At 45.1% G+C, this 21,535-nt stretch overlaps 1 protein-coding gene across 2 annotated transcripts in view; it reads left to right on the forward strand.

Moving 5' to 3' along the window:
• Positions 1–20,703, forward strand: part of LOC147685021 (uncharacterized) — a 36,925-nt gene extending 16,222 nt beyond the window's left edge. The window contains exons 2-3 of one of the 2 annotated variants that reach the window (XR_015300671.1): positions 12,583–17,927; positions 19,185–20,703. Coding sequence is in view for 1 of the 2 variants with exons in the window: in XM_086940919.1 (XP_086797045.1) it covers positions 12,788–17,701 (4,914 nt within the window). In the remaining variant the exon portion in view is untranslated. Of the gene's footprint in view, positions 1–12,582 lie in introns of both variants that reach the window. The other variant, XM_086940919.1, reaches the window with a different exon arrangement.
• The last annotated feature ends 832 nt before the right edge of the window (positions 20,704–21,535 follow it).

Consider the following 21,535-nt stretch of genomic DNA (forward strand, 5'->3'; position numbering starts at 1 on the left):
CCCAGCAGTGCTCGTGTTGCTGGCGGCGTTCGTGGCGTTCCTGGTGGCCCCCCTCCCACTGCCCCTTGTCCTACGTCGTCTTTCACGGCCTGGGGAAGCCGCATTTGTAGAAGCAGATCCTGTGATGGGGGGCGGAGGGAAGGGAGAATTGTTGACAGGAGGTGGGAATTCTGCGTTTACATAATCAGGAGAGGGCTCTTCTAGATAGGAGGAAATAAAAGCCTCAGCTTCTGTCTGCTTCTGTCTATGTATTCTAAAGGGTACTAGTGGTGGTGGCAACTTACTGGGTACTTCTGAGGGGGTCGCTTTAGCTAGTTCTTCTGTGTGGACTGGGTAAATACCTGCAATGAGGGCATTTCTTTCTCTATCTGCTTGTTCTGCCTTGACCCGTTCCCCCTCTTCCTGTAGTTCTTTTTCTCTGGCTTTTTCCGCTGCTTGCTTACTTCTCTCTACTTTGTGGAATTCTTTCTCTGCTCTCCTATGCGCTTCTTTACGCCATAACTCAATGGCATCTTTCTGGGACGGTCTAACTTTCTTTTTCCATAGTGCTTCCTCTACTTTCATAATACATTCAGCATCCCATGTTCCTGAGGCAGGCCATCTATACTTCTCTTCTAGATCTTTCGTGTAATCTACCCATAAGTCTAAAAACAGTATGGCATCTAGCCCGTGTTTCTGATACATGAAATGACCAGGTGTATCTCTGGGCGGGACGGGAACTGACTCTTCGAGTATCCCTTTCCTGGTCCCTATCTGACGTAATTTAGAAAACAGTGGCATGTTGGAACTAACCTAACGAAAACACAATATACACAGAAAAAATAGACTGAAAACAACCATTCACACTACAACACTAAAACATTAAAAACAGATACATCCTAACTAGTACATGGGGAAAAACATGAACTTGAAAACTGTTAACTTTATACACTGAAATACAGTGCAACCATACCGGTCTCATAAAGAGACACGTCTTTACCATGCCCACTGAAAAGGGCACGTCTTTACCGTGCCTGTGTACCCAGACATGTCTTTACCGGGCTCAAATAAATGAACCCGTCTTTATGCATTCCCAATAACGGTACTCACCGGGAAACAGAACTTGAAGGCCTCGGAAACTCGATACTGCTACTGCGTTGCTGCGCATGCGCCTCGGAACAGGTGGGCCTCGGGATACCTCGGACCTTGCTCTCTCACGGCTTGGGCTCTGGTTGGGATGGTCCGCAATCCTCACCGCCTCGTGTGGATGCCTGGTCGCAGTCTCCGTCTCCTCCGTGGGCCTGAGGGAGTAGGCAGGAAGTCCCGCTGTCGTGTACACTTGAAGTCCGTCTCGGCTGCAGAAGGGGGCAAGGGCTGGACCTACATCACCGGCGCGTGGGGAAGGGGACTAGTCCCTATTCGGGCGCCAGATTATGTGGTAAATAAAAACATTACCCTGTCGGAATTTCTATACTCAACCAAAAGGTCATGCATATAATGAGAGGCAGAGTCCGTGGTGTCCGATTCAAAAGGGCTTTAATTCAGTAACTCGAGTTAAGGGAGAATCGGGTTCCGTCTCCACTAAGGATCAGGAAGGATCGTCATCTGAACTTTATTCACAGAGTACATTATTTATACTTTAAACATACATTACATTGCATGGAGGAGGCGGAGCAAGCGAAAGAGAGAGATAAGAGCACATGGGCGAGAAAAAGGGCGTGTAAGAAGGCGTACACGTGGGTGTTCGCTTGAGGAGTCATAGGTGTGTCATAGGTGGGTGGATACATGGGGGGGGGTCTGCATGGGCAGCTGGAACCTTTACCCTACTTATGTGCGCAACTTGGTCATGACGTGGAATTGACGTGTAACTGGGGGAAGCTGGGGGAGCTGACTTTCGTGCTAGTAGAGAAGCCTTGAATGTCAGGACGACCTGCACTTCTGGTATTATCTGATATCTTGAGTTTGGAGGATGTATTATCTGAATTAAAGGTCGCTCGAGCAAAGGTGGCTCATCACTAAGAGCCAGTGTGTGCATATATTTCATCGTGCATTGCGAGAGGCCGTGGGTTTTCTATGGATGCGAGTTCTGTAAATCACTTGAATGGAGACAGAAAGGCTAGGCCCTATCTTCTGCAGGCGGATTATGTTTACCTTCTTCATTAAGTAGGAATGTGTTTCTGTGGAGCGGAGCAGATAACTGTAAGCAAAACACTGTCTTGGCAGGCCGGGCTGGGCACCTCTCGGCTGAGCAGGAAGTATGTGAGAGGTCAGGGATACATAGCTAAACTGCAGCTTTCAGAGTGTCAGGAGGCATGGAGCCTGAATTCAGCTGAGCTACAAAACGGGTTTATCTCGACTTATTAAACGTGCACCATGCAAGTGCATTGGCAACATAGGCCTCAGTGCAGAATTAACGTTTTTTTCATGGAGGGCTCGGTTACTGACATTCTAATGTTGAACGGAAATGCAGAGGCATTATTACAGGCATGAGAGGGGAAGTGCATGGTGACATGGACATACATAGGGTACACGCAGGGGACACATTGGCCACATAAAATTTCTATTTCCTCAAACCTATTACCAAACACTTAATATTAACATGTACTCTATGAATATTGGGGAAATTATAATTTTTCGGGATAACTGGCAATTATGTATCATCAGCTAAGATTTTATATGTTTATGAAATTTTACGTGTATGGTGATGGTTTTTATTAACTTAAAACAATAAAAGATAGAATTTGGTAGGGGCCTGGAGTTCGAGCTGAATAAAGAGACTGTTCTTTAAACCTCCACCCCATCCATATGTTTTCTTGTCAAAGGAGGTTCTTCACCACATGGAGTGAAGTGCACCTAACAAATCTTTCTTGACCGAACAAAGGAGCAGCATTTGATAATCCGACTATGCCCTTGGAAAGCAATGATGCTTTTGTTTACTCACATTGCCAGGCGAATAAGAGCATGCATCACTTATTGCTATACTTTGCATGGAGTCCAACCGCCATCCAGCGCCATGGCACACTCTACCAGAACTAAGCTGCCTTCCGGGGCATTTCCAGACATTCTTCTCTCCGAATCAAATTGGGCAGCTTTGTGGTCAAACCCAGATTAATTCTTCCCAATTACACTATGGAGTTTTCCTCAATCTCGTTGTCCAGGCATAAGTTGTCTCGTTCTAGCTTTATCTTCTACCCTTTCTTGTTCTCCTTTGCTAAGGAATCGAGCCGCAGATTTGGACTGGGAAAGAATGGGAAAAACATTATTTATGAATAGTATTAGGGTATCTTTACGCTGTCTTTGTTACTTTGGGTCCATAAGCTCTTTCAGTTTATCACCGCCCTCCTGCGAATCACTCAACCTTCATTTGAAAGTCGTACTCGACATGGTTCCTGTTTTTAAATCCAAGGTAACTAGCAAGTGCAAGTATGCCAGGGATGGGGATTCTCCATATATTGTAAACAAGTGTTGAGGGTTTCGGAGTATAAAGCTCTTTATTTAAACCACTATAGAAGATGTTTTTATCTTTTCACTTGATGGCAGAGCTCTTCTCACACTCAATATGGGAAACAGCCTTCATACTAAGGACCTAATTTAGAGGTGTCGGGTGAATCCAGAGTGGTGTGGAAACAGTCTGTGTCACTGGCGTAACACAAGCCCCCGCAACCCCGCGTTGCGGGGGGGCCCCGCGCTCCAGGGGGCCCGCTGGGGCCACTCACTGACTGAATGCAATGCATTGAGATTTTAAAAATATGGACGGTCGCAGCCGGGGCCCCGTGGCGTGAGGGCGAGGCTGCAGGACGGTGCGGGCCCCGGCCGGGGCCCATGAGGCAGGCTGGCAGAGTGGCAGTGTGGCAGCAGAATGGCCGGGGCCCCGGCGGGGGCCCCGTGAAGCTGGCAGCACGATGGTGCGGGGCCCCGGCCGGGGCCCGTGTGTGTGGCTGGCAGGCTGACTGGCTGAGCTGAGCATAGTTACTGGCTGCAGTTGAGCACGTCGGCCCACTGGCCCCGGCGGGGGCCCGTGAGGCTGGCAGCACGATGGTGCGGGGCCCCGGCCGGGGCCCGTGTGTGTGGCTGGCAGGCTGACTGGCTGAGCTGAGCAGAGTTACTGGCTGCAGTTGATCACGTCGGGCCACTGGCCCGGCGGGGGCCCCGTGAGGCTGGCAGCACGATGGTGCGGGCCCCAGCCGGGGCCCGTGTGTGTGGCTGGCAGGCTGACTAGCTGAGCTGAGCAGAGCAGAGTTACTGGCTGCAGTTGATCACGTCGAGCCACTGGCCCCTGCGGGGGCCCCGTGAGGCTGGCAGCACGATGGTGCGGGCCCCGGCCGGGGCCCGTGTTTGTGGCTGGCAGGCTGACTGGCTGAGCTGAGCAGAGCAGAGTTACTGGCTGCAGTTGATCACGTCGGGCCACTGGCTCCGGCGGGGGCCCCGTGAAGCTGGCAGCACGATGATGCGGGGCCCCGGCCGGGGCCCGTGTGTGTGGCTGGCAGGCTGACTGGCTGAGCTGAGCAGAGTTACTGGCTGCAGTTGATCACGTCGGGCCACTGGCCCCGGCGGGGGCCCCGTGAGGCTGGCAGCACGATGGTGTGGGCCCCGGCCGGGGCCCGTGCGTGTGGCTGGCAGGCTGACTGGCTGAGCTGAGCAGAGCAGAGTTACTGGCTGCAGTTGATCACGTCGGGCCACTGGCTCCGGCGGGGGCCCCGTGAAGCTGGCAGCACGATGATGCGGGGCCCCGGCCGGGGCCCGTGTGTGTGGCTGGCAGGCTGAATGGCTGAGCTGAGCAGAGGTACTGGCTGCAGTTGAGCACGTCGGGGCACTGGACCCGGCGGGGGATCTGGGCCCAGTGAGCCAGCTGGCAGCAGGATGGTGCGGGGCCCCGGCCGGGGCCCGTGTGTGGCTGGCACTGGCAATGGCATCGGCTGCACTGCAGTGCTGAGGCCGCTGTCTACTGTATGAGCAGAGTCAGGTGAGCACGAATGGTGCGGGGCCCGGCCGGGCCGGAGTGTGTGACTGAGACTACTGGATGCCATTAGCCATTGCTGCAGCAGGAATGGTGTGACTGCGGGCCTGCGCTGGGCCACTGTGAGAGTAGTCTTAATGGTGGGTGTGGGTGTGGGTGTGGATCAATGGTGGCACGGCACGCAGGGCAGCCAGGGTTGTTTACTTTACTCCTACTTTCACTTTCCTTTCTGCGGCCTTTCGGGACGCGCGTATGTGCACCGCGGGGGCACTGGGGGGGGGGGGGGGCAGTGTGACTGACTAATGGCCTCATATCATGTCAGGGGGGCAGGGACAACACATGCGCATTGCGCAGGACCAGGTCATGACGACACTCGCAAATAAGCGCGGCCGCGTTACCGTTATAGTGTGTAAGGTGTGGCTGGCATCAGGGGCGCGGAGCAGAAGACAAAAGGAAAGGAAGCCTGGACTTAAGCCCCACCACGCTCACCTGCCCACGCGGATCGTTGACGGACGCTCGTCGCTCAGGACTGAGGGTCATCAGGCCCTAAACCCGACTGCAACTGGATTCCCCATCCATTAGCCCGAGCTGTTTGTGACACATAAGGTAACAATCGTTGTAGTGTAAAATATCACAGCCGTTAACGTCTATGAGGCTTTGCTGACTGTTTGCATACCCAGCTGGCAATGCATTATGCAAAGTGTTCACATGCTCTCAGAAGATAACTACTGTCTGCAATATCTCGGGATGGCACACGGAGGGAAACTCGAGGTAAATATTGGCATTGGTTAACAGGGCACTCGAGCTCCGAGTACCTTCCAAGGCCTGTTCTTTCCGGTTCTGGCGAGAGTCTACTTCAGCTTTTCGTGTGAATCTCCCTTCTCTTTACTACCCCAGCAAGGCTTCATGGACTGGACAGAGATAAAGCTCTCACTTCTCACTCATTTGGAGGACGTCAGCTTTCTTAGACTCCTCTTCGCCAGACTCCCAAACATGTCGCCCACAGACTTCACTGCGATCAACAACACTGAAAACTTTACACGTCCCCCCCCTCCCCCCCCCCCCCCCCCAAATTCATCCATTGGATTAGATTCAATAGGTTCTCCCTCCCAAACCACCCCATCACTGGAGACTCCAAATGTTGATTGGTGTGGCGGAGCCTGCACTTTGCTTCGAGCCGCTGAGAGGCACCCGGTGTACTTACAGCCCGTGACCAGATGTCCACGGAGCAGACATAGCTGCACCACGAGCGGCAGCAGCATCTTCGGCCTGGGGTCGTAGGGCCGCTCTGCCAGGGCCGCTCAGGCCGGTCTCTTCAGCGCTCCTTCTCCCTTCCTTTGTCTGAGTACAGAATGAAACTCGAGTTAGCTTCACTGTCCAAAACAAATGTAAGTGCTGTACCGGTGGCTCCGAATCGGTGGACACTAAGAGAGTGGGGTCATTTGTAGCAGTGACAGGGGGGAGTTCCTTAACAAGTTCAAATTTAAGCCTATTCAAAATGGTGTCCCCTTGGGGTACTGTAAAGACCAGTGTGTTCCATTGAGGGTTGGATAGTAGTTTAGTAGTCTTGTTATAAAGGATCGTGACCCGTTCGTTGTTTGTGACTCTGTGGACCCTGGAAAGCGTTTGTGATAGATGATAATGTGGAGGAGTGTGTGTGCATGAATAAAAAGTGATAACATTTGCATGAGTTTATTTTGGCATTAAGGATCTTGACAACATTCATTTTTTTATTATTAATGTTGTGGTTGTTGCTGTTATTTTGATAATTTCAGTTATTGTTGCATGCCAATTCAGGCATCACAGAACTGTGCAGTAGTTACAACGAAAACAGTAAAATTATGTACAATAGTAGCAAGTAGATAACAGTCTCTGGCCCTGATTATGAGTCGGTCATTGTGTTTTCAGCACCTGAGCAAACCCCAGTTTGTGCTTGGGTGGAATCCTCAGTTTGGTGTTAGTTATTGCACCCAGTAATTGAGTGCTCACCCTTCCTGAAATTTTGGCATGTCAAACTTTCTGGAATTTAACAGAGGGAAACAGTATACTTTTGACCAAAACATGGGGATTTTAAAGCACTCTGTCTCAAATACTTGCAATAGTTGCCATTTATAGCACTCAATAAACTACAAGCCCCATGGTGTCCGATTTTGGAAATAGCTCCTACTCTCCTGACACATTTGGAATCGGGCCTCCATGTGCTCAGGATGAGTGTAATTAACTTGCCCATCCCCCCCCTGGAAGGGTTACCCTTTTCTGGAGTAAATCCCCAGGGATTTCCAGAGACAGACGGTTCTTAGACGAGTTTGCGAATGTCAACTAACAATTTGTGGGTGGTCACAAACTCCCAAGGAAAACCAAGCTTAAACATCCCCCTCTCCATGCATTAGACTTTCTCAAGTGGAGTTTTCCACAATCATGGTGCACCCTTTTAACCCTCTACTTCTCATTAGACTGATGTGTTGCCAGTTTGGTTTTTCACCCAATATTCCTTGCAAATTCACTTTTCACACTGTTCTTTTTATTCTGCAAGTACCAACTTCCTTACCACTCAGGACAGGATGAAAGCAGCCCCACTAACTTGAGGCCAGTGAATAGCTGTGAAATAACCCTTTCTGTGACAGGCTAACATAAAATGCTGTCATCATTAAAGGCATATTGAATAACTAATAATATTATTACATTTCATTTGGCTGCTTCGAAATACAAAAGATGAATAATAGGTGTAAAACCAGATCCTTTGAACAAGGATAAGGAACTAGCCAGTATCTGCATCGCCAGCTCTGACGTGATGTGAACCAGCGAGAAGATTGGGTGATGGATGGACGGATGAGTGGATGGATGGAAGGGTGGGTGGCTGGAGGGGTGGGTGGGTGGATGGAGGGGTGGGTGGATGGATGGATGGAGGGGTGGGTGGATGGATGGATGAGTGGATAGATAGATAGATGGAGGGTTGGGTGGATGGATGAATGGAGGGGTGGGTGGATGGATGAGTGGATGGATGGAGGGGTGGGTGGATGGAGGGGTGGGTGAATGGATGAGTGGATGGATGGATGGATGGGTGGGGGATAGATTGTTGCAAATGGCATAGCGTGTATGTTGAGAGTGTTTCCCACTTTCTCACTAGAACTTACAGAAAGACAATATAGAGGCATTTCATTTAAATGTTGGAGGTTTCAAAGCAAAATATGCTACATTTCTGGGAGGTAGGGCAAAGTAGTACATGGTGGGCCGCGTCGCCGGGGGGAGGCATGGTGGGCCGCGCCGCAGGGAGGGCCCCCTCCATGTGCTTTGCAGGGGGGCCCCCTCAAGTTTCGTTACGCCACTGGTCTGTGTATCTCAGTCATGATTACAGTATAAGTAGTAATTTTGCACCTGCAGTGGCTACCCACATATATTTGTCCAGGATTTATATGAAGGCATTTAAGGAGGGAAAACCGGTCAGAACAATTGGAAATGTACAAAATGTGGATTCGGTAATAATGATTCTACAATGTATTCTATACTCGTGTGTGATAATCTCACAGTGGAATAGTGCTTGTTACAGCGCTGAACATATTATCTGTAATCTTTTATAATCCGTATTCCTTTGACTGATTCCTTATTACTCCGGCTAATGCTTTTTTGTCCAAAGTGACCTTAGAGCATTATTTTAAGAGGGATGAAAATATGAGGAAGGGGGAGGAGGGTGGTGGTGGGATGTCTCTAAAACATGTTCCGGGCCAAAGAAGCGTAACAAGGAATCCTTTCCCAAATGCATGATCTATTTAATAAGTGGTGTGGCTTAAATCATGAGAAGTGAATTCTGTGCTTCACACAGTGTTACCAGACCAGTATTTGGGCGCTTCAGGGATTTTTGTGTTATTGCATCCAGACATAACACATCGATTAGCATATACCTAAAACAAGCCAGGCCTATTGTCTTTTCCAGTGCTTGATAGCAGTATCAAATAAATGAGTGAAAGCCATGATTTTGTTGTGAATATTTAGCATTGAAAACCTTTCAATTTTTAAAATATGCGACCCTATATTCAACATAACTAAGGTGTGTATGGAGGGGATAGTGATCTTCAGTGTCTCAATTACTCCCATTATCCCCTTCACACCACTTTTTTCTACAGTTTCTTTGTTAGACACTTAACCCTGCATGTATTTCCTTGTGTCTCATCCAATTCACAATCTCTGCCCACACAACCCACCCACTCACCTGTAAGTACTGCATTTTCTTTTCATTTGGCTATGGGCATATTTCGACAGCTGTGTACCTCCTTCAGAACCTTTTCAACAATTATAGTTTACATATGCATGACCATAGCTCTGTGCGCTTTGCTGAGTGGCTAACAATGTGATTTATATATGTTGCCTAAACACTTTTATGCCCCACTGAAGGGCGCTAAAAGAAACTGGTAGTCATAAACACCCACCCACAACTTGATCAGATGCCTAGAATCGAGCCAGTTTAGAGTATGCACTATGCAAGAGTCGTTAAACTCATGACAAAAAATGGAGAAGGACATTTTTATTATGGCCACTTGTTCAACAGTTAACTTCAGCTACAAGGCTGTGGGTGTCAAAGGTGGGCCCCAACGCAGACGAGTATTTGGTTGAGTTTAAAGCAGAGGCTTGGTGCTTGAGAAATCTTCTGATCCACTCTGGGGTTGAGATTAGGTGTGACAGTACCTGGATTTAGGGGGGGAGAGGTTGTACAAGAGGGGTTCAGTGCAGGTAGTGCAGTGGAAGTTATTGGAACTGGATTGATGCTGGGAAATTTAACCCAGGTTAATGGTAGCGCCAGGTGGAAAACTGGGCCAGAGGGCATTTATGGAGAGGTTAGTGGTAATAAGCTGGCAAAGGTGATGAATAATGCTGAGGTGACTGGCTTATTAGGTGGAGGATTTGGTATAAGTGTGGAGGTAGTAATTTTAGTAGTCAGTTTTGTGCTTTTGAAGCTTTGAAACATCTCAAAGGTTATCAGCTTCCTTTGATGAGGATGGTTTGTGATAGTTGCGTTACTGTACACGTTATTAGTGAATTTATTAAGGATGTCATGCTTCTGGGTTGGTGGGAAAGAAGAAGAGGTAGATCCTGGTGATATCTGTCTATAGCCTAGCATAGAGATTCGCTTAGTGTTTTGTGTTTAATTTCATTAGTTTACAAACTTGATTTCTCGTTACAAGGTGAAGTCCAGTAACTGAATCTAGTAATGTATTGTTAGTTAGCAACACGTTTTGTTCCAGCCAATATGGTGCCACTAGCCAAAAGCAGTATCTCCAAATCTGCCAACAGCTGAAAATAACCATTTAGAAAGAGCTGCATTACAGGTATAATGTTTGGCTATTGAGGACAGTTGCCAGGCAGCACGATTTAACTAAAACCCTTCTTAATCTCCTGTGACCCTTTCCCATTCAAAGCTCTTCCCAGATAAGGGTCTGCCAGGTCCCTTTCATATTGTTGGCTTTAGTTTCAGTGGTGCTTTAAACTGACAACTAAGGGAGTCAAAGAGGGCTGACTCTTCACCAAAGACATAAATACTACTCATGCCCCAACCACATAGAGACTGCTCATTCTTAGAATCTGAAAACATTTGGCCTAAATATTCATTACATTAGAAGTCCAATTCATACATTTAAGAAGTTAGACTTCCTCTTAGGCAGTCTTAAAGTATACATTATGCAATAACCTTGTGTCAATAGCAGGCACAAACTAACATGCTAGTGTTGGAGGAGACACTTCATGGCAGTGACATAGGGATCACTGAAACGTTGGTTACTGGGTTTCCCATCATTGATGCTCAGTCCAAGGATAAGGGAGAACTAGTGAGGCATACATCGTGTAATGATTCATCATCAACTCAATTGCGACTGAACAGGTAAGTCAGCGGGGCAGGCCTACCAATAATTAACACTAAAATAGAGTCTGAATATGTCATGGTGAATAAGTGAGTTAACCCATATCCTAATGGTGTGTGTCCTCTATATAAAGCAATGTAGCCTATTAGTGTACAATTAAAAATGTATACGGTTGCTGTAGAGACTGACTATCATGTAGACTGACATGTTTTAGAATTAATGTCAGTTTCTTCTGTAGTCGAGAACAAAAGGCACAAGTCTATGTCTCTTAATCACACTTATCCCAAAGTTCCCTGTTCACACCGGGGCTTCCAGTGTTAGCAAGATGTAAACATGAAATAGTTCACCCATAGAAAAGGAGCTCTATAGGGTTTAATATATGGTATGTCTGGAAATGTGGCACTACAAAGAGTACATACTAAAATAGTATACATACTAGCATACTATAATAGCTTAAATGTACAGTGGAGATTGGTAAAAAATATAGTAACATTAACACCGTGCGGTTCCAATCGCATTAGATGTGGGCTGTTGAGCCGGTAGGATACTGGCTCGGCTGGAAACCTGACCCAGAGGCAAGCACACAATCCGTTGCTTCTGTCAAGGGCTAAGAAAATATCAGTTCAATTTCTCATACAGTGCATATATGTTTGGGGGAGGGAGGCATCAGAAAGTGCCTTACTTGGGTGTGGTGTAAATCGTATTAGTAGTTTTCAAGAAATTAGCACTAGAAAAGTGTGTTATCTAGGCCAGAAATGGATTCAACTTGGATATGATGAAGATATTTTGACCATTAGTCTAAGAATAGGGTTCACAGAAAAAATAAATAAATAGTGAAATTCTTTTGAAAGAGGGCGCTTTTCCCCCAATGTCCATGTTTGGGTCAGCGAAACCAACAATCGGGTTTGCAAATCTCAGCCTCTGTAATTTGGATTATGATTCAGCTTTTGCTGACCTTGAGTTCTTTGTGCACATGACCTCGAGCCCAAATGTGGGGTCCACCGTTACTGCAAGGAGGTCCTGGACTCTTGTTGGGCATTCTGTGGCATTTGAGGCTTAGTGACGGATCTGAAGAATCCCCTAAACAGGGTGTGGAAACCATGAAAAAAGTACAGGTCGAGGTTGCGGGACAGACCCCATTGGCCAACCCAAAAGACATGCATAGTGGGCCTTTTCCACCTGTGGAGGGTTGGGCGCAGAATGTAACAGAAAGCTAGGACCCAGAGTGGACATTCATAAACGTTTTATGATATGTATGATCTAAACGGACAGAAATTTACTGCACTTTACCCGTGGTAAAAATACATTTTAGTTATTTTTTCTCCATATATTCGCTTTATCCTCTGTTTTTTACAGAGATATATAAATATATGTAAACAATTCAAAATATATCTTTATTTCGTTAAGCACTCCTCTTAATTCAGTAACTTTTTTATTAACCAGGATGATCTGTGTGCTAGCTAAGAGTGGTGCCTTTGAGAGGTAAGGTTTTTTTCCCCACAATATTGGATTTGTTTTGGCACAGGAGTTTTGATGCACCTATAATATACTCAAAATCTGTCAGTGCTTATATTTCTGCTGCATATATTGCATTGACACTAGTCCTTAAAATGTTAAAATATGTATTCCCTCACTATCTTCACTCATTAGCAAGCTACTTTTTGTATCAAGTTCCCCTCAGCACTAAATTTCATCTGATTCTGGAGAATCATGTTATTCTGATTGCTTTGTATATGAGGGGAAATCCTGTTATGTTGTCTATTTGGTTTTTAATTATATGTAACTTTGTTTCTGCAGGTGCTCCTGTTTCAATGCTTTTAAATATGAAAAGTCAAGAAAAAGCCGTATAACATCTGAAACCAGAAAACAGTATTGCGATGGAAAACTACAATTATGATCCCTTGTGTGACGAATCATTTCATGTTTTTTCCAAATAAGGAACCTCTGAATAAAGCAAAACTAGTGTCCAGGAAGCTCATCAGGACCATCTAGACTTTATTCAATGGACCCAGAGAACCTTTTAGGAAATATGTCGCAGCAGGGCAGCCCTTCACAGGGCTCTGCTCTCTCATCACCTCTTGGTGATAAAGAACTTTGGAAGTTCTGTGAGAGAGAACTCTGGAGCCTAACAGAAAATGTCATACAGCAGAAAATTGCTAAAGGACGTTTAGCAGAATCACAAATTAACGCCGGCCTCTCAGTATTGTCCTTGATTCCCAATGAGAAGGAAGGTAGAACTCTACCTTACAGCCTTACCCAACCCTTAGCAAGTATACAGAACTTGGCAGGTTCATCTAGCTGTGAAAAGGTACCCTTGAATATAAAAGAGAACCCTATTGAGAAAGGATTGTCTGGTAGCTCAATCGATGTATGCACTCCATGTGAAAGGGAAACTGAACATTTTAAACGTGGAAAACTTGATGGAAGTTCATCAGGTAAACCTGTTCCTCGCAAGAGGGAACGTACTAACTTGACTAAGCATTCTGCAGGTAAGGAAATTCAGCAAAAAAAGATAAGAATACATACTTGTGAGGAATGTGGTAAAAGTTTCAAATTTAAGTCTGTGCTGTTGAAACATAAGAGAATCCACTCAACAGAGAGACCTTTCAAATGTACTGAGTGTGGAGCCGCCTTCAAACAATATGGTTGTCTTCTGGGACATAATAAAATCCATACATTAGCAGGATCATTTGTATGTGAAGAATGTGGTAAAGGCTTCAACTGTAAGAAGAATCTTGTGACACATCGCTTGACACACTCCAATGAGAAGCCCTTTGTGTGTACTGAGTGCGGTAAAGGCTTTACTGTCAAGGAGAGTTTGAAGAGTCATCTGAAAGTCCACCAGAAAGCACCTGACAACAAAAAAGTGAAAAATTCTCCTCTCAAGTGCAAAATCTGTGATCAAGAATTCAAGTACAACAACAATCTCTTGGTACATGAGCGAATTCACTCGGGTGAGAAGTGCTTCAGCTGCAGGCAGTGCTGGAAGATCTTCGGCTGTGAAAAATCCCTGCAGCGCCACCAGAAACAACACAATAGAGGTCAGAAACAGCACAAACAAGAAATGGAGAGCACTTTTACATGCACTAAATGCAAAAGGACCTTCGAGTGGGAGACCAGTCTTATCATCCACCAGTGCAGTGCTCAGGCAGAGAGGCCTTTTAAGTGTGCCACGTGTGAGCAGACCTTCAAAACTGAGAGTAACCTAAAGGCCCATGGGCAGGTCCACACTGGTGAGAAGTGGTATAGCTGTGAGGAATGTGGAGAAGGGTTCAACCGGAAAATCAGTCTGAGAAAGCATGAGATGATTCACACAGGACATACTCCATTTGAGTGTTCTAAGTGTGGGAGAGGCTTCTGTAGCAATTATGCACTGAGAAGACACCAGTCCGTAGACATCTGTAAGATAGAAGAGAAATTGGAGCAAAGTACAAATCTGGCGAAAACCTCTTCAATGGAGACCACTTCTGTAAAGGACACTGTCAAGGAACTTAAATACCTCAACTGCAAGAACTCAAGTGAGGGTGATAGGCACTATAAGTGCACCATTTGTGGGCAGTGCTTCAGTCACGAGTTGAAACAGTTATTACATGAGCGCAGCCATACAGACCCTAAGAACTTCAGTTGCATTGAGTGCAGCAAAGCCTTCAAATGCAACAGGGCTTTGTGGAGCCACATAAGGACACATACAGGTGAGAACATGTGTAACAGGACTTTGTGGAGTCGCCTAAAGACACACACAGGTGAAAACACGTGCATGGAATGTGGTAAGTCGTTTGCCTTGAAGTCCTCCCTAACCATGCACAGCCGGGTCCACACAGGTGAGATGCCCTACAAGTGTGATGAATGTGGAAAGTCCTTTAAATGGAGGAGCATATTTGTGTACCACAAAATGCGTCACACAGGAGAAAAAGCTTATCAGTGTGGCCAGTGCAACAAGAGGTTTTCCAGCCACAGTGCTCTCAGCATGCATCGTAAACTCCATGCAGGAGTGAAAGCATTCACGTGTCTCGAGTGTGGCAAATCCTTTATTCACAAGTCTGAGCTTAAACGTCATCAGGTCATGCACACAGGTGTGAAGCCTTACCAGTGCAGTGAGTGCCACAAAAGGTTCTCCTGGAGCAGTGCCCTCAGCACACATCGGAAAACTCATGTAGCAGAAAAATCCTTCAAATGTGAGTGTGGAAAAGCCTTCAAAACAAGCAATGTCTTTGAGAACCACAAGAAGAGAATGCATTCGAGAGAGAAGACATACCAGTGTGACCAGTGTGCTAAAAGATTTTTCTGGAGGAGTGCATTGCTTATACACCTTAAAATACATGCAACAGACAATGTCCTAAAGTGTCCTAAGTCTGAGAGTACAGTTAGTATTAAGTCTGAGCTTACACCTCACGAGGTCTTGCACGCAGAAGAGAAGCCATTTTTGTGTGTGGAATGTGGCAAAAGATACTGGCTTAAGCATACCCTTAAAGTTCATATGAAAACTCATACTGGAGAGGTTCAGTGTGTGTTTCCTGAATGTACCAAAGTGTTCCGACATAGGCTTGCCATGGAGCAGCACCAGAAAACACACTGCATTAGAGGTTTGCTTAAATGTGCTGTATGTGAGAAAAACTTCACTGGGAAGAGAAACCTCTTAATGCATGAGAAGATCCACTCAAGGGACAGGCCATTCCCGTGTTTCAAGCGCAAGAAAAGCTACAAACCAATATATCAACTGACGGACCACCAGTGCATCCACACTGATGAGAGGCTGTTTTCTTGTGAAATGTGTGGGAGAAGCTTCAGCCGCAAAAAGAGCCTTCTTTTGCACTGTATCAGCCACAATAAGGATAAGCAGTTGCCGTGTACAGACTGTGGGGAAAGTTTCTCTCGTAAGCAAGGCCTCTCTATGCATAAGAAAATCCACTGTAAGGACAGGTCGAACTTGGAGAATGCATTAACTGTTCATAAAACTGAGTACCTTGGGCAGCAGCTTGCTGCAAACACATCTGATGTGACCATGACTTGTGTGACCGGGTTTGCAGATGCTATTCCTTCAGTTGAGAAGCAAGTTGCTATAGCCGAGTTGTCTGCAATGACAACCTCTTTAACCAGTATTCCTGCTGCCAAAGCTGATGGTCAGATGCTTGTTATGGCTAACCCACTTTTGAAATCTCCTTCTTCTGTGGTAGCTGATGTTTCTCCTATGCCCTCTGCTTCCTTACAAGCTTCTGTCAAAGTCGGAGAAAGCTTTAATCAAATGACCAGTCTTGCAGACCCCCTGGAAACCCACGTCATGTACACATCTGGCAGTCATCCACAGAAAGCATCTTCAGAGTCCGGTGAGATTTTCAATTCCGAAAAATTATTTTGCTGTGCCGACTGTGGGTTAGGCTGGAAAGATGAATCTATGTTCAGTGAACATCATAGGTTGTGGCACATGAACAAAAGGCCGAGGCCATGCTGGCAGTGTGGTAAGAAATTTAGCACAAAATTTGATTTTGAAAAGCACTGGAGAACCCATACAGATGACAGGCTTTGTGGCATGCCTGATGTCACTGTGAAAACAATGATCTCCCCTGCTGCAACGATTACTCGTTTCAACTTGTCTGTAGCGACTATTTCAGCTGCTATGAAGCTGGTGGCTGTAGCCAAGCGGACTGCACTTAAGGTATTTGCAACTAAGCTTTCGGAATCCAAGTCAGCTGCAAAGGTAATTGTAGGCAGCTCTCAGATGAAGTTTCCTTGCATTATGGTGGCTGATGCTACTTCTACATCCACTGTAAGCCATACCACCTGCATACCTAATGCGCCTGGGAACCACGATCTAGGAATCACTTCACAGTCATGTGTGATTTCCTCATTCTGGTGTGTGCACTGTGCAATAGGCTTCAAATATGAGGCTCTCTTCAGAAGACATCGGAGCTGGTGGCATTTCAGCAAAAGGCCCCTACCCTGCCAGCAATGTGGTGAGACATTTAAAACAAGGTTCGACTTTGAAAATCATAGTAAAACTCACACTGCACACGGGGGTCGTGGGGAAACTCCTACAACAAATGTGCCTCTTGTCTTGCCTGCCGTAAACATGCTTGATATGCCCAAGTGTACTGTGACAGAGTTTAATGATGCCATACCCAAAGTGACTAGACCTGTGCATCACCTTTGTGAAAATGAGTCTGCTATGGTCTCTGTTACAATACATCCTAGTGCAAGTAAGTCACTTGCAACTGAGCAAGGTATGTCGGAGGTTAATGATGCTACACCAACTCTAAACATGCATGCAGCAATTCCTGTTGCAGCAACAATCTCTTTAGATATGAAGTCTCCTGTGATGACGCATGCTGTCAATGAGCTAATTGATACCAAGTTTACAGAAAAATATTCTGCTAGGTGCATGCCTGCTTTTTCCAACTCTGATGCAACCACACTTAATTCAGCTAAATATCCTTCAGTTACCTCTGATGCCGGCACAGCTGCTGAGACAGAGCTTATCAATAACATGCAAATTGTGGCTGTGCCTGCTATCAGAGTTTGTGAGGACATACCTGATCCAAGTGCACCTACAGTAAATACATCTACAGAGACAAAAACGTCTGCGACACTGTCTGCTCTATCAGAGCTTATGCCTCCTGAGGAAAAGCCTTCTGAATGGAAACGTGCAGTCACCACATCTAATAAAAAAACACCCCATGCGGTAATCTATGATACAACATCTGCTACCATGGGTGTAGTGAGCAAGACCACTCTGACCGAGTTTGCTAACATTACTTTTACTGAGAAAAATGATGCTGCAGCTAGGTTTACTGCCCCCACACCTTCATTGAAAACATCTGAAACCACATCTTCTGTGCCTACCTTTCAGGTAACAAACTCTGATACAGTTACACCTATTCTAACCACATCTTCAGCAACACTACCTGTTTCTGATAGGTAATTTATCAGAGAGCATAATAACATATCCAATGTGGAAAAGGCTGCTGACTGAGAACATACCTGCTCGGAACCCTCCTTTAGCAAACACCCCTGCTGAAACCAGTTTTGTCTTGACCACACATGCTGTGACTGTGTCTGTAGCAGCAGCGTCTGCAGAGATCAGACCTCATGTGTCAGGACGTAAAGAGCCAATATCTGTTGTTGGAGACCTTAATGATAGAGACCAAGTGTGTTGAAATGTGTTGACAGGTTTTGTAAAGATAAATGTGCAGAAACCATATTTGCAGTAACCAAGCTAGTTGATAATGTGCTCATTGAGGGAAAGACTTCTGTAGTCAAAGTCAGTGTTGTTGCCTCGGATTTCATTACAACACCTGCTACAGCCATGGCCACTGTAGCAGGATTTGCAGATCCCATTCTCACTGACTAGGAATAGCCGTGCAGGTAAGCTTGTTGTGCCCACATCTAATTGACACTACACTTGCTACTGTCATTTAAACTTCAACAAACCCTATTTCAGTTGCACAGTGCTGTGACATTGTTGATTAGCAGGTTGCCCTCACCTTCACCGGCGTATCCTTTGAGTTAAGAAACACAGATTTTGAGTAGAGTCTCTGCAGCCAACACAGTCTCATGCTTCCAACTGCAAAAATCAGCAGCACAACAGAGTAGCCAACCCATACCTTGCTTTTAGGTTTTAAAGTGAGCCACAGGTCTCTTCGAGACCACTCCTACTTTACCACCACCCTCTGCCAATCCACTGTGTATCCAATACCTCAAATATAACACACATGATTGCCTTGATTCCGCTGACCTGGTCTATTGGTGCTGCTGTAAACTGACATTCAGGGGTCTCAATGTAACCATCTCTCAACGCTACCTCCAGAAGTTGGGCTTTTGCTACAGGATCCTTCCTACTCTGCCAATGGAATCCAATCCCCTGCCTGGCTGTCCCTGGTACCTTTTATAGAGCTATGGAAAGTATTTCCAAGGGAACTGTAAATAGACTTGTCAATGGAGGCATAGGTACATGGAGGTCAGATTAGAGGGCCTGCTACTCGGATTTTAACAGTTGTGATTTCAATATATTGTTTTATTAACTCTGGTTTTGTTTCATTGTGTTTGAGAGTTAATGAAAAGTTGAGAGAGACAATAACAACTGGATAAGAAATTAAGACAGCACCTGATTGGTAAGAATGTAAACAGTGTTATCTGTCCTGTTGGCCAGCTGCCCACAGTCCAGCTCACAATGTTAGTTTATTTCCATGAGACTAAGAGATCCGCAGGTCAAAGGAAAATGCAAAATGCAATCGTTATTTGTAACAGGACAACCAAATAAACATATTGTTTAGAAATAACTTAGAAGTAATCAGAATGTAGTTCAAAATACAAAGCTATTAAAATATTTCTAAAGCGATCAAAAGTTATAGCAAAGCCAAATTATTCTGAATAATACTCTACTAAGAACACAGTAATATAAGAAGCCCAAGAATATAGTTCCTCCTTTAAAGTGCCCATCGAGCCACCTCTGCATTGATTTTTCTTTTATTTTCTGGAAGGGAAGTAGCTAGCCCCAAGAAGATCTGACCATCTAGCTAAAGTTTACTGCTTTAATTTCATGTATTCTGCTTCTCTAATGTGGTGTTCTAGAAATGTTTTGAAGAGTTTTAAAGGATGTGGCATGACGGCCTAAGCCGCCTACTTCGGAGCAGGTGGGAACTATGTTCGAGTTTTGTCATCGGCATCAACATCGTATGACTCTGGGGAAATCACTTAATCTCCCCATGCCTACAATTTAGCGCCTTGAGATACTCACGGATGATCCTGGATGTACTTACAAATCCTGTATTTAAATGACTTCGCAATCCACTGACATCCATTTCAGGGTATATTCCTTGGCACAGGTATCTTGGTGATATGACTTTATGAATGCATCCTGCAACAACACTCGACCCTACTTCCCAACACCTCAAAATTCAGCAGAGTTCTTCCTGGACAAAAGTACTGCTCTTAACTTTACAGGCCCCTTCGTATCGTAACTCAGAGGTCTCAGAACTGGTTTCCTAATTGGCTAAGGGTCCTATAAGGTTATCCTCTGGTTCTCGACATAAGCCAATTACTGCTTTCCCAGCAAACAGCTCCTTTGAGTAGTCTAATTAAAGCAGTCAGTGTTGCAGAGATGGCCCTAATCAACCTTCTGGACCAAGTCATTCATATGGCACCCCAGTTCTGTATACACATGTCAACTCAAACGCAGGACAAAAGTCTTATGTTCCACTGTCAAGCAGTAGAAGTTGCAGCTTGCAGGGAGGCTACTGTTTCTCATTGTTCCAAGTAAGTTCGGAAGCCCAGAAGAAAAATACAGATTTCTCAGAGGGTGGCAAATATACTATATGAAAATTACAATAAACCAGTTATACATTTTTCAACACCTCCTTTCGTACTTTAATTGCATACTGATGCTGTATCTAGTAGAAACCTAATGGTGAGGAGAGTGTATGATTTGAGAATGATTTTTCAAAAGGCGATCGGGGGAAAGAGTAGAAACTGGATCTCCTGAAAGTCTGTCAGACTAGTGCTTTTTCAGTGTCCAATTCTTCCACCCATGCATCCTCCTGCACTGTATATCACCAAGACATAGCATCCATATGTTCAGTTGCATCACACGCCAATTTCATCTCAAATGTAAAGCAAGAATTTCGTACACTCACTTGCTTTGGCAGTTTATTGCGACCGATTGATAGGACCAATGAGCAGTTTGCAAGGGGCCGAAACAGACCTGCGTTTGTGCAATACTATGCGCTGTGTTTTTTTGTAAATAATATTTGGCAAGCTTGTGTTAAAACAATTCTGCTATATATGGTTCATGCTGGTGCCTAGAACTAGTGTCTTTGCTTTCGTTAGGAACAAAAACTAAATGTATGCCATTTGATATGAACAGTTGTGAACCCAGAGAGTTTCCTTTGGAAAAAATCAAATGGGTAATCGGAGGTGCATAATAAATGTTTGAAATGCATTTTATTCTGTGACACTGACATGAGTAAAATGGAGATGTCTGGTATATAGGGAAAATAGTCACACTTAAAATCTCATTTCTAATGATCTTGTGGGACCCTGATTATTAGGTCTATTTCTCTCCTCATCTGCCTGTTACACACACAAAGCAACACATTTCTATAGATAAATCTATTTACCCTTTACTCTATTGCATTACAAAATATTGTATATTCTTGCTCTGTCCCATTTATTTTCGCTGTTTCTTTCATGAGTTACTCTTCGTGTTAATAACCAGTTGATCACTTCAACATCAGTGCGGGGAAGTGGGGGACCCGCTGCCTGCTTATGTAATACTTGAACCTCCTGGTGTAATAAATCACCAAGTTTTACCCGCTTCTGCTTCTTTGACTAGGTATCATTCTGGCCAGATCCCGTTAAAAAAAGGTTTTGAGTTGATCCACAGATATACTGTGATCTGTATATTGACTTCTAATAGCAAGTTCAGCAGTATCTCAATTTTTAAAGAAGAAATCATTCAGTGTTCTACAAAGGGCACAACTCTGACTTAGAGTTATCCTAAAAACTATTTCATTGTATGTACTGCAATAGATATTCATTAACCAATTGTTTAGTCCACTTGAATTCAAATAGTTAACTAGATAGTTTACAATAGTTTGTGAGAACAAGTGTGTCACATTTAACTTTTCAATAGACTGACTACATGCAGTGTGCTTGAATTTAATGCATGTGATATACATAAATGAAGGCAGTACTTATTGATTGAGGCATAGAATGTATTTCTGATGTGCGGTATGGCCTTGTGTTTGTGGCAGTTTGC

Source organism: Lissotriton vulgaris, chromosome 10 (genome assembly GCF_964263255.1).
Source record: "Lissotriton vulgaris chromosome 10, aLisVul1.2, whole genome shotgun sequence".
Taxonomy (NCBI): domain Eukaryota; kingdom Metazoa; phylum Chordata; class Amphibia; order Caudata; family Salamandridae; genus Lissotriton; species Lissotriton vulgaris.